Here is a 13,648-nt window from a genome sequence, read left to right as displayed (position 1 = left end):
TTTACTAATAGTGAGCAGGTAACTTCATATAGCTCAGTTGTGACTGTAGCATATTCCTATGTTTCATATAGTTGACCATATGTTAATATGATCTGCTTTTTAGAGAGCATTGACTTCCATTCATTTGGACAGGCTAAACAAAGCATTATCCTTAACTAACTAACCAGTTAATGCAAATCATAGCCCGAAACTAGCCACGGGTCCTTGAGATTCTTGAAAGTTTGTGAATTTGAAAGAAACTTTCAAGGCCATAAATCGAGTAGAATAACTACTACACGGTCCACTGTCTCTCTCCGCCATGCAGACAAATGAGCGAGTAACGTTCGGCAAGAGACAGCAAATGACGTGATCTCTGTCTCACCAAAGACTGGCTTTGACCAAGATCCCAAGGACAATCACTTGTCCAGATGCAGAGTGTGCTGCGAATCAATAAAAGTGGACGCCGTGGCGTGGGCGAAGTTGCCCTCCCATCTTAAGCTGTGTCAGCACATTCCGTCCTTGAATTTGAGGGGATTGGTCCTGGAAAGTCATTAAAAATTGAATTGATGTCAACTAAGGTGTGGGGACCCCTTCTGCCTCAGTCGGACCAGTTTTTGGAGGACTACTGTGGTGAGGAACATGTTGGTTTAAAGCCAACTTGTCAGATTTGCTAAAATGGTTAGAACATATACATTAAAAAACATCTACTGACCCACAATCCCACTCGATTAAGGCTGCAACTAACAATTATTTTATAATCGGATAAATTGTCCATTATATATTCTTCATTATTTAATTGGACAAGAAAATGGTGGAAAATATCAGTCGTTGTTTCCTAAAACTGAAAAAAATGACACTGTCCACAAACCAAAGATATTAATTGTGCTGTCATAGAAGAGCAAGGACACTTGGAACATATGCACATGGAAGACGCTGAAGTCAGAGCTCTGTTTCTATCTTATAAAATGTTCTGCTTGTCACTTGATTTATAACATCAGTAAACATTTTCCTGAAAGGTTAACGGTCTCAAATGCTATTTCAGCTCTCCTTCAAAAGCACATGATGTCACTTTTGTTAAATAATGTTCTCATTTAGAGGGAAATAGACAGTAAAGATTCTTATGGGTGACGTCATGGACATTTGCTGCTTGTTTTAAACTCAAAGAAGAAGAAAAAAACAAGACGGCCGAGTGTCGTATGAAGAAAAATGTCAATTAAAAAGCAGCAACAGATTTTGAGCTTGCTGGTTTTGAGTAGGTGTTAATTGCATCAGCACAAATGTGTTATTGACAGCTCACTAGTGTAAAAGATGGGAAAACACCGCCTTGGACTCGGGTCAGAGACAGATATCTGCCGGAGTCACGACTGTGAGGACAGGAGGAAGCTTTTAGAGGGCGTTTTTTTTGGCGTTTTCATCCGAGGAGGCGGGGCAGTGACATCAGGCTTTCCCCTCTCCTCAGGTGAGTCTGCAGATGTCTTCACGTCCATATTCCAGCCGCTGCAGCCATCACGCGTTACTGGTGCCGTGCAGCTGTCGTGCTTCTGCCTGCCCTCTGTCAGTCGTGATGTAAAACACACAGGAATGTCACCACAGACACGAAAACACAACACTGCTATACTGAGCATCACACAGAGAGTCACGTGGGCCTTGAACTCCCTGACAATGGCATTCATATGTATTCAAGAGTTCTAATCCCTGGCAGCCCTTATTAAGACCTTCAACATGCAAACTCAACCCAGAGCTTTTCAGTTTTCGTTACCTTTGTTCATTCGTCCTTTCCATAACACGACATTGTCAGGTTTGTGTGGCTGTAATGCTGTCGGTGTTTCACCTCGGTGCTGGAGAGTTGATAGAGATGTAGAGGCCATTGTTGGGTGCACTCTGTCTGACAGAAACATCAGCAACAGGGACAACAAGCATGGTCTGAGAGCTCCTACAGCAAAGCAACAGAAAGTGAACGAGCAGCATTCATCACAATTTTGTCATCATGTGATTTTAGGGCCAATAATAAAGCAAAGACTTACACGACGCTGCTGGGGGAATTGTGCACAGTTGCATCTGTGCGGCTCGTGTCATCAAACCTCCATTATCCCAATGTCGGCCTGGCATGTTCCTGCCCATGGTTCTCAAACTGTGGTATGCTTCCTGTGGTGGTACGTGGAGGAAAATCAATATCTCTCTACTGTATTATGCTCTAGGGTTAGTGATTGTGATTGCAGCTGAAGAATTTTGACCAGAGTACGTAGAAAATAACTCCATCTTAATCTAATGGTACTTTTCCATGACACAGTTCTAGAGCTGAAACAATTAATCGGTGAATCGATTAATTATCGATTACTAAATGAATCGACAACTATTTTGATAATCGATTAATCGGTTTGAAGCTTTTTTTCCATGATTAAAACTATTAAAACAATTGTTTAAGCTTCTTAAATGTGAGTATTTTCTTCATTTCTTTGCTTTGGATAACAAAGAAATCATTAAAGTGAATAATTTTTTGTTTGTGGACAAAACAAGACATTTGAGAACATCATCATTTCCAGGTTTGACGAATACCGATCGACATTTTTTAAGGTTTTCTGATATTTTATGGACCAAACGATTAATCAACTATGAAATTAATCGTTAGTTGCAGCTCTACACAGTTCTAGCACTACTCGACTTGACTCCAGACTATTGGCTTTACCATCAGTGTTAGTACCTGGTGCTTTTCTTTACAGAGAGTGACGTCACTGGAAGAGTCGTGAGCGCCACGTCCGACACAAGAATCGACGCGGAAAATGCGAAAAATCCTGAAAACATTAACGTTAAACTCGAAAATGTCTAAAATCTGAATATTTACCAGAGGAGTCTGGTGTGTTTAGGGACAGCTGGTGGCCATGGTGCCCTGAGCAGGCACTTGTGTTACTCATGCCATGGTCATTGTATATGTCTGCCAGTGCTGACAGCAGTAGAGGGTTGTGTGCTTGTGTCCTCAGATGTAGACTCTTGGTCTTTGTGTCTTTGTGTGTAGATGTTGGCAGCTGCACTTGCTTGTGTGTGCATCGGTGTGACTGACTGCTGGAAACTGTCGTCTTATGTAAATGAACAACAATGATTTGATCAATTATACACTTTTTCCGTCCTGCACATGCAGCTCTGTGTATGTGCAAGTCATTGTGTCCCCTTCTCTCAATCTGCTGCACAGGAGAGGAGAAGACTGAGGCTGAACAGTTGTGATTGTGTGTGTGTCTGTGCGTGTGTACGTGTGTTTATCTGCGGCGGAAAACGAGGCAAAACGACGAGTATATAAACAAATGCAGCGCGAGAGGCAGATTACGATTCTGACTCAACATCCCCCTCCCGTCTCACACTTGCTGTTTGTTTAGGGAAGAGGTGCTCAGGTGAAGCGTTACCACGGCAGCCAGCTCCCTGGTTGCCAGGCAGCACTTCCTGCTCCTCTCCAGAATGGGAGGGCCCAGGTATTTTAGGAAATGATGGTGTGAAGAGGAGGAGGAGGAGGAGGTGGCAAAGAGATGGAGGAGAGATTTTATTTTGTAGATGCTTTGGTAAAAACTGAGGCACATGACTGGAGTGATAGAACCTTTCTTTCTTTCTTTCTTTCTTTCTTTCTTTCTTTCTTTCTCTCTTGTGTCCGTCCGTCCATCCGTGTTTTTGGCTGAGTTTGTGTGAGCGTCATTAGGTCAATGTAGTAGCTGTACAGCTGGTTAATCTGTCATTGTGAGTTTGCTCCCAAACTTAAGAGGTGTGCACACACACACACACACAGAGAGACACACAGAGTGTTTTATCCCATTATATTGGTCCTGACACTGTTACCAGGGCAGCTGCCGTGGTAACACACACTGAGAGAGACTTGGATCTGGAGAAGAGCCACGATGGCAGCTTTAGTTCACGTCGGCCAACACCAGAATGGAAAAGAACCTAAGCTAATTACAGTAAATTGTTTCAGTGGTTTTTTATTGTGGCCTAAGACGTTTTGTTTGAGAGTTGTTCATCCGTTCATCCGTTCATCCATCGTCTGCTTTAAAGGAGCGCCAGGGATGCAGGGGATGACATAATGCAAGGATTCAAATTCAATATGTTCAAGAAGTCCTGAACAAGGGAGGAAAAGTAACACGTCTGGCCATTCTCCTCTGACCTCTGACCTCTGACCTCAAGGCATTTTCAACCAGAAAACTGTCTTGACCATGTTTACATGCTGTCATGTGTGTGCGTGTGTGTCCTGAGCACATTACATTGACATACATTCATTTCCTGAAGGCTTACTCTAACCTTAACCATAACTACTACTAGCCCAACCTTAACCTAACCCTAACCTCTTGTGGAGACTCACTTTAAGGAAGACACGCCCCCATAGTGTGAGTGTGTGATTTAGGTCCCCATACACAAACACACACACACACTGACATCCACTGGAGACACAATTATTCAGGATGTTGGGAGTGTGTGTGTGTGTGTGTGTGTGTGTGTGTGTGTGGTCTCTCTCTGTATATCCTGCCCCCCCTCCCCCCCCATACACTTCTTTATGGCACATTATGCAGACTTTGCCGACACAGGACCAGTAGGTGGCGCCAGTGGACCAGGCAGCTAGATTATGTAACAGGGTGCAGCTTGTTTCCTTTCTGTAAGTGTAATTCCTGGTTGGTCAGAACAGGACACAATGTATGTACGCGAGCAGAGGAGAGAGATGTTAACACTGGTGACGGCAGTGATTCTCAAATGACACTGCAGACGCTGTTTCATTTAAAAGAAATAAACACAGGATAAAATCAAACAGACTTCATTAACACCTGCATAGGAAATGGACATAAAGTGTGAGAAGTGTAAATGATGCAAATGAATATAAACCTTAATCCTCAGCCAAGCATTAAACTACATGAACTTCATTATCACATTAAGGAATTTTAAATGTGACAATTGAGCTTTTTTAGATTTGCCGTCAAATGTTCCGTCTCGGTGTTTGTCACATGTTCGTCGCTCACTTTGAAGCTGTGATCCTCTGTGAGAACAAGTGAAAGGATCAAGAACAAATGTCACATCGCAAAAGCTGCTCTTTAAATTGTGATCCTCGTATATTAGAGTATAGCAGTTGATGGATGGCACAATGCCACTTGTTCATGTCTGATACTGATATCACAAACACAATATAGAGTATGGACTTTTGAAACTGTGAAGCTGGTAACAACAGTAGCCATTTCAAGCTATTTAGAAAATACAATTCTCCAACAAATGGAGAGTGGAACAAATATTCTTCTCTCGTAAAGAAGAAATAAACAGCCCACATCATGACTCGGCTAAAAGGCCGTTGCTATTGACCATTATCGGACTGATGTTGAGCGTCGTATCAGCTCATCCCTAATCTCAGGTGATAATCTTGTTTTAAATCTGCAACGCAGTAAAATATTGTAAATTTTACAAAATTATAACACATGTCTATAACACATATCACAATCACTATACATTGTTACCCCGATCGTTCATAGTAGTAATAATAATAATAATAATAATAATAATAGTAATAACACGTCAAATTTCTATAGAGCTTTGACACTCAAAGACGCTTACCAAGTCCATATGATAAATTAAAGTTAAAGACGGCAGTTAATTATTATTTTGAACTCATTTTATTGACAGAAAACAACAAACACATATTTCACACATCTGAGGTCAAACAGATGTGTGAAAGTGTGTTGGTGCAGTGCATTCAAATTCTATCATATATTTAAATACCTTATATTTTGTTATTGCATGTTACGTAGGGCTGAAATGATTATTATTTTAATTATAATATTGAATTTTAAGTACGGTTGCAACAATTAATTGATTATTAAATGAAATTCATAACCAACTAATTTGATATTCAGTTAAATGGTTTTGAGGTTTTTTTTCTTCAATAATAATTAGAACAATTCATATTTTCCATTTTTTTTAAATGTGAATATTTTCTTAAACTAAATCAATTTTGAGGTTTGGGGGAAAAAAACAACCAAAATCAATAAATTTTTAGGACGGAACAACAAATGAAGTAATTGAGAAAATGAAAAATAATCATTAGCTGCAGCCGTAATGTTTGAATAAAGCAGCAAATAAGTTGCATCATGACGCGTTTTATTTAGATTACGGCGTTGCACGTCGCCGTGTCGTGACGCGGTGCACGCACATACACGGCAGCGATGATGCTTCAGCCACTTATCACTGTGCTGCTCGAGTGTGTGTCACGCACACACTGAGCCGCGATCTGCACTTTCACTGATTTCCAGCGGCCGCTTTATTTCCAAATGTCGTGAAATCGTGGGTATATTGAGCTGCCGTGATGTTGTATTGTTAAAACCTGTTTTCCACTCATATCCTGCAGCTGCATCCTTGATTGTTAGTAAACAGGAAACCAGTGTATGAGCTAACTTTAGAGGGGAAATAAAATCACGACCGTTAATAATACTCAACACATCCTGTTCACCTTCATATTCTCAAGTTAATAGTGAAGAAAGCCTTGGAAGTGAAGGAAAAGCGACATTTCAGTGCCGGTCCAAGCCTTTATGGGGCCCTAAGCTTAATGTGACCTGGGGGCCCCCTCCCATCACCTCAGAGTAGCTTGTGCTTGACTATTATTAATACAATTAATACTGTAAATTACGTTACGTATAGTTGGGTTGGTTATTTTTAACCTTAAAGGGAAGTAAAATCACAAAAGTGGCCTTGTGTTCATTTGCACTTTGATTATCAAAGTGAAGAACAACGTGGACTAAATTAGCAATTTTCAACTCCAATATAAAACAAAATACCTTAAGAAAAACACTATTTAAATACAATGTTTTTCCCAACACACACTCTAGGGGCTCCCTGGTGATCAAGGGGCCTGACAATGCCGAACTGTAGATCAGTGTTTTCTGTCCTGCATGTTTTGGGCTTTGTGTGTGTTTTCTGTCCTGTGTGTTTTGGGCTTTGTGTGTGTTTTCTGTCCTGCATGTTTTGGGTTTTGTGTGTGTTTTCTGTCCTGCGTGTTTTGGGTTTTGTGTGTGTTTTCTGTCCTGTGTGTTTTGGGCTTTGTGTGTGTTTTCTGTCCTGTGTGTTTTGGGCTTTGTGTGTGTTTTCTGTCCTGCATGTTTTGGGTTTTGTGTGTGTTTTCTGTCCTTCGTGTTTTGGGTTTTGTGTGTGTTTTCTGTCCTGTGTGTTTTCTGTCCTGTGTGTTTTGGGCTTTGTGTGTGTTTTCTGTCCTGTGTGTTTTGGGCTTTGTGTGTGTTTTTTTGTCCTGTGTGTTTTGGGCTTTGTGTGTGTTTTCTGTCCTGCGTTTTTGGGCTTTTTGTGTGTTTTCTGTCTTGTGTGTTTTGGGCTTTGTGTGTGTTTTTTGTCCTGTGTGTTTTGGGCTTTGTGTGTGTTTTCTGTCCTGTGTGTTTTGGGCTTTGTGTGTTTTCTGTCCTGCGTGTTTTGGGCTTTGTGTGTTTTCTGTCCTGCGTGTTTTGGGGTTTGTAAGTGTTTTCTGTCCTGTGTGTTTTGTGCTGTGTGTGTGTTTTCTGTCCTGCGTGTTTTGGGCTTTGTGTGTGTTTTCTGTCCTGTGTGTTTTGTGCTTTGTGTATGTTTTCTGTCCTGCATGTTTTGGGCTATGTGTGTGTTTTCTGTCCTGCGTGTTTTGGGGTTTTTGTTTGTTTTCGCTCCTGCGTGTGTTTTTGTTTTTGTTTGGATTTTTGAATCCATAGCATTTGTGAATATGCAGCGCGTTTCTCCTCCTGCATGTGTTTTGGGTAGTTGCAGTGTGTTTTGCCCTGTCAGCCTGCGACCGCGAGCGGCGAGCTGCATCACAAACCCAGCTCCGGTCATGGAGGAAGTACTGAACAAATCTTCTTAATGAACTGATTCTAATGATTCAGTTTCACACTGAAAACAACTGCTGTACAAGTCACTAGTCACTCGTGTGTGTGTGTGTGTGTGTGTGTGTAAAACAATGTCACGGCAGTTTCATGCAGCCGTGCTGTGATGACTCCGCCCACATTGAGGAGGTACTATTTTGTAATGGAAAACCAAGCAAACCGTTTAGAGTGGAGTCGACAGTATATAGTGGAAAAGCGCTTTAAGTCTGCTTATGCCCTGCGCCGGCTGTGGTGTCATGATGAATACTGTGTCATCACATGATGGTTGTTTACCCTCATATTCACACACTTGTCCATGCCCTTATTTGTCCTTGAATATTTCTCTGTCAGTCTGTGTTCCCTGTCCTCTGTATTTACTCGGGCCAAGGCCACGCTGACTGAGTGTGTGATCATGGAACAAAGAGCTTTTTCACACACACACACACACACAGCCAGTGACGATGATCTCTGACCACAGTCTCAGCGTCTGTGACTATCCTAATGTGTTGCAACTGGAATTATTATTGAAGTGAAATCTTCTTGTTAAAAACGAGGCTTTTATTGTGAAATAATTGCAGGACTGACGATGCAGAGGCGTCACACTGAAGGACGACGGTCATTTTGTTGAGTGCACAGGCGTATTCATTATTTCTAACTGTCAGTTTTTCAGCTTCTTAAATGTGAATATTTTTGTGAAGCAGCAGAAACAACAACAGCAAAAAATAATTAAAACGTCATTTTGGTTTGTGGACTAAAAACAAGACATTAAAGACCATCATTGAGCAAAATGTTTTAACATTTTCTGAAAATGAAATAGTTTTTATTCTAACATTTTCTACCATTCTAAATAAAAGCATCCCTTGTTTCATTCATTCTTCTTCCACCACCAGGGATTTAAGGAAAGAGAAATGATAAAAGAAACTACAAATAACTTTTCTGACACCATGTTCGATCAGTTGATCGTGGTCTTCTGATGATTCCTAATGGTGAATAAATGCCATTAAGTTTCCCTAAAGCTCTGCAACGCTGAGCGTTCACGTCTGTGTTGTGTTGTAGTCGTGATTCTTTTGTGAAGCACTTTATAACTTCATTACCAAAACTGCCTGAGATCTAACGGAGCCTATTATTATTGATTTAAAAGCTCTGACACGTGTTTGTTTGTTTCTCCTGCTGCAGAAAACAGAGCCGGATTCTTCTGTCCTCTAACACATGGCCGACACCGACGACCCACTTTAACGCACACACACGCGCGCACACGGTGGACGGACGGACGGACGGACGGACGGGTTTCGAGCTTGATGAGTTCATCACACACGTCAGGTGAGTGGATGAATCTGTGTCACTTTGCTGTGGTGATTTGTGATGTAACTGGAGTGAGACTCAGGTTCTCATGGTTCTGCTGACTGTGGGCCATCATGTTATACTTTACAATACCTGGCTTTTACGTGTGTGTGTGTGTGTGTCTTAGAAACAAACAAAATTGCCTATAATTGGTCAAAATGATCTATAACACAAAAAATTTGACTTAAAGTTAAAGCAATGGTGTCAAGTGACTTTCTAAGAGCTGCAACTAATGATTATTTTCATAATCCATTAATCTGTCGATTATTTTCTCGATTAATCGTTTGGTCCATAAAATATCAGAAAACCTTGTTGATGTTGATCAGTGTTCGTCAAACCTGGAAATGATGATGTTTTCAAACCAAAATGATGAACTTTTAATGATTTCTTTGAAATGAAGAAAATACTCACATTTAAGAAGCTTAAACAATCGGAAATCTCGTTTTAATCATGAAAAAAGTGATTAATCGATTATCATAATAGTTGTCGATTAATTTAGTAATCGATTAATAATCGATTAATTCAACTCTAGACCTTTTAAATATAATTTGTTGAGTCCATATCTTTTGTATTTCACATATTTAGTGGAAAGACGACCAGAAGATTGCTGGTTTGAGTCCCCACTGGGTCAAGGGCTGGGGTAGAAATGATGTAGTACACATGCCTGGCCTGTATGTGGTGCTGTACAACATCAGCTAATAAACAAACTTGATGACAGACACTATAGCTGGAGTAGATGTTATGAGTTGAGTGTCATGTGGCTAAAACCCTGGTGTCCATGCTGGCAGCAGGGTTTTCAGTGAGTGTGTGTGTGTGTGTGTGTGTGTGTGTCCTGGCACAGAGCGTGCACAGTCAGCTGGATGTAAGATGATGAAATGTCTGTTTTCTATTGAAATCCACGTTGTGGAGAGTTTGATTTTAAATACTTGCTCCCTGTTGTCACGTCTCGTCATTCTCACTGCACACCAGATAAACTGGATATATAACACTTATACTTTCATTATTTTAATTCTGGTTTTAAACCAATATTGTGAGGAGGATTTCAAAGAAAAGCAGAAACAATAAAGTAATAATATGTTTAATTTTCTGTGGGGAAAGTAGATTCTTCTTATATTGCACAGTTTGATGAAGTCGTTTCTTGGTCCATAAAACACACAAACAAAGGTGTGAAAGTGTTGTGACGTCTTTACATCGTCGTCCACAAATCAAAGATATTCAGTTTACAAACGCAGGGAAACAAAGATACAAAGATAGAATTAAAACGTAACATTTAAGAATTTAACCAGGTGATAATCGCTTATCTGGTGTTTGTTTGACGACTCTGTCTCTGAACTGGGTGCCTGAATGACTGACAGCCTGACTCGGTTGTCATGGATACAGATATAGCAGACAGATATAGTAGTACATAATAAACACGCACACACTCACTCACACTCACACTCACACAGACAGGACTGTGACTCCAGGGTTTGATGCACCTCAAATAGAAACGCAGAGATGAGTCATCCACTGCTACTGCAGTACACACACACACACACACACACACACACACACCTTTTAGCAGATGTATTTGTATGATGACCATGTCAGACATGTTGCCTGGCCAGTTCTCTTTCTTTCTTTCTTTCTTTCTTTCTTTCTTTCTTTCTTTCTTTCTTTCTTTCTCTCTGTCTCTCTCTGTCTCTGTGTGTGTGTGTGTGTGTGCTTGTGATTCACACTGATGCATCACTAAATCAGCTTAAGGACACCACACAGAGCTGGTTCCACGGGGGGGTGAGGATGAGGGTGATGAAGAGAAGGTGGGATGAAGGTGACGGCGAAAAACACAACACTGGAAAGAAAAGTGTATGAGTTGCCCAGAGATATGAGAAGGCTGGCAGTTATGGAGGACATGGTTCTCAAACTATGGTATGTGTACCACCAGTGGTACGTGAGCTTCCTCTGCTGGTACTTGAGGGGAAATACTGTCTTACTAGGTATCGGTCGGGTTTTATCTGATACCGGTGCCTACTCTGTATTTTTTTTCAAAATACCCGGCCGAAACACCAGGGGGCGGTAAAGAAAGTCAGGCCCCTGAAATTTACGTTCTTATTCGGTCTTGTAACTACCACGTTTCAGTACCCAACCCTCGTCATAACGGTGTACTTGGTATAAAAAGGTTTGAGAACCACTGATCTACATAATCTGTCCTCAGCTGATCTTTTTTTTTTGTAATGTATAACCGTTGAATCGTCGCATGTAGCCTCATTAAATGAAATGTCCCCATTCACTCTGCTGAAACACTGGAACCGATTCTTTAGAGCGCAGCCACACGTAGGACTGAGCTGCTGAATGAAGTAAGCAAAACCTATAAATAACCGCGGCTTTTAATTAATAATATCCACACTGAGTGCAGAACGAGCCGCACAGCGTTTGGTTAAAAAGTGACCTTTCTGTGATTCTCCATGACATTTCCCCTGAACGCTGGAATTGATGTGATTTCTTGGTCACATATAACGATTTAAAAAGAAAAGAAAAGAAACTGCTGGAAAACATCTGCTGCAAAGGGCTGCAACTAATGATTATTTAATTAATTGATTGATTGATCAGTTTGTTTGGTCCTTTTAAAGATATTGGGTATATATAGATATTACTGTCGAAGAGGAGCAAAGACGTAAGAAACATGAAGAAGCTGAAATAACACAGATTTTTTTTTTAATTCAAGAAAAACAATAATAAAACAGTTTCACCTGTTTGTTAAATGGTTGTTGATGAATTCAGTAGTTTTTTCTTTTTTTTTAAGATTTCAAAGATTTATTTGCAATTGGGGAATAAAAAAAAAAATAATTTCAGACACAATTTAATAATACTATAATACACACTGTGGAAAAAAATGTGTTAAAAATACAACAAAAATTACCAAAGCGCCAATAGTCAAAAATACTTTTTTTTAATAATTGGTAGATTATTTTGAATCATTTAATTATTTACGTCATTTTTTTCACGAAAAACATTTAGTTTTATTGATGATTTGTTTCATGTGTTTAAAACCTGCAAAATAAATCCCTCTGAACATAACTTAAATGAAGCACATATAGATTTGTCTCATATATAACAGCTGGTGTGGCACTTATATATATATATATGTATATATATATATATATATATAGATAGATAGATAGATAGATAGATAGATAGATCTGTCTATATATACAGTATATAGATCTTTTATCACAAGGTGGCAGCAGCCGCCTTTAGTTCATGGACTGCATGTCTTCTATTAGTAGATGTGATGAAATTTACGAGGTTTCTTGAACGCATCTCGAAGCCGCTCCTCTGACGATCGCACAGAAGGGATGACATTTATCAGGGTCTTTGAATCTCATCTCATGTGTGACTCAACAGACTGTGAACCCTGCATTACTTTGACTTGCTCTCATGCACAGGATTTTAGAATCTGATGATTTCTTCTTCATGGGAGAAGAACATTTGTTTCACAGTTGTTGGAGAGTTATGTTTTTGAAATAGCTTGAAACTGTGTTTAAAATGACTGCATCAGTACATACGTACACTAGTTTGTGATATTGATATCGCTATTGAACACAAAAAGGTTCCATCTTTTGCCTGAAATGCTCATCCATGCGTGTTAGAAGTTTGAAAAGTGATGAAGCATAATAACCACAGGTGATCAGGGCTGCAACTAACAATTCTTTCTATCATCGATTCATCTGTCGATTATTTTCTCGGTTTAATCCGAAGAAAATGCTGGAAGTGATGATGTTCTGTTTTGTTCAGTTGGAGCAAAGAAACCAGAGAATATTCACATTTAAGTCTGAAAACTATTTAGATTGATGATTATTAATAAATACGTAATTGTTTATCATCACAGCCTTTCATGTGACGCCTTCAAAATAAGGTGACTTAACGATATGAATTCTTTACGACTGATAATCGCAGTGCGACGATTCCGGTAAGATTGTGACCGGCCTTCCATCAGTTCTGCAGGTATTTGGTCTCAAACTAAAGTATTATATTTATACTTATATTTATATATAAGGATGAATGTATAGTTTATTCTAAATGGAGAGGTGGAATTCCTCGCTGCAGAGTCACTCACTGAGGTCTGTGAGCGTCTGAGCGAAGTCTGCAGGAAATGTGGCGAGGCGCCCACGCGCTCTGACTGACAGGTGATCTCTTGGACGTGCAGCACTGAAAACACAGCAGCGCTGAAAGCACCGCCCCCGCCCCCCCATCCCCTCCCCCCACTCCTCCAACCCCACCTCACCCTAGAGCTGTAGGCTCACTAATCTCACTCTTTCTCCCTCTCTCTCCCCCTCTCTCTCCATGTGTCTATTTATATCTTTAGCTCCTCCTCCCAGGCAGGCTATTTTCAGCTATATTCCCTCCATCAACCCCCCATCTTGTATGTTAGTAAAAGCTTCTCTTCTCTTCTCTTCTCTTCTCTTCTCTTCTCTTCTCTTCTCTTCTCTTCTCTTCTCTTC

At 40.3% G+C, this 13,648-nt stretch overlaps 1 protein-coding gene across 1 annotated transcript in view; it reads left to right on the top strand.

Moving 5' to 3' along the window:
• The window catches only part of hdac5 (histone deacetylase 5), a 50,872-nt gene that overhangs the window by 5,528 nt on the left and 31,696 nt on the right, over positions 1–13,648 (top strand). Inside the window, exon 2 of the mRNA XM_058654689.1 lies at positions 9,003–9,146. Within this exon, the coding sequence (XP_058510672.1) occupies positions 9,125–9,146 (22 nt within the window). The 5' untranslated portion in view covers positions 9,003–9,124. The remainder of the gene's footprint in view (positions 1–9,002; positions 9,147–13,648) is intronic.

This window comes from Solea solea, chromosome 16 (assembly GCF_958295425.1).
Source record: "Solea solea chromosome 16, fSolSol10.1, whole genome shotgun sequence".
Classification (NCBI taxonomy): Eukaryota; Metazoa; Chordata; class Actinopteri; order Pleuronectiformes; family Soleidae; genus Solea; species Solea solea.
Note: the sequence above shows the minus strand (reverse complement) of the source record. Positions and strands in the feature narration are given on the sequence as shown.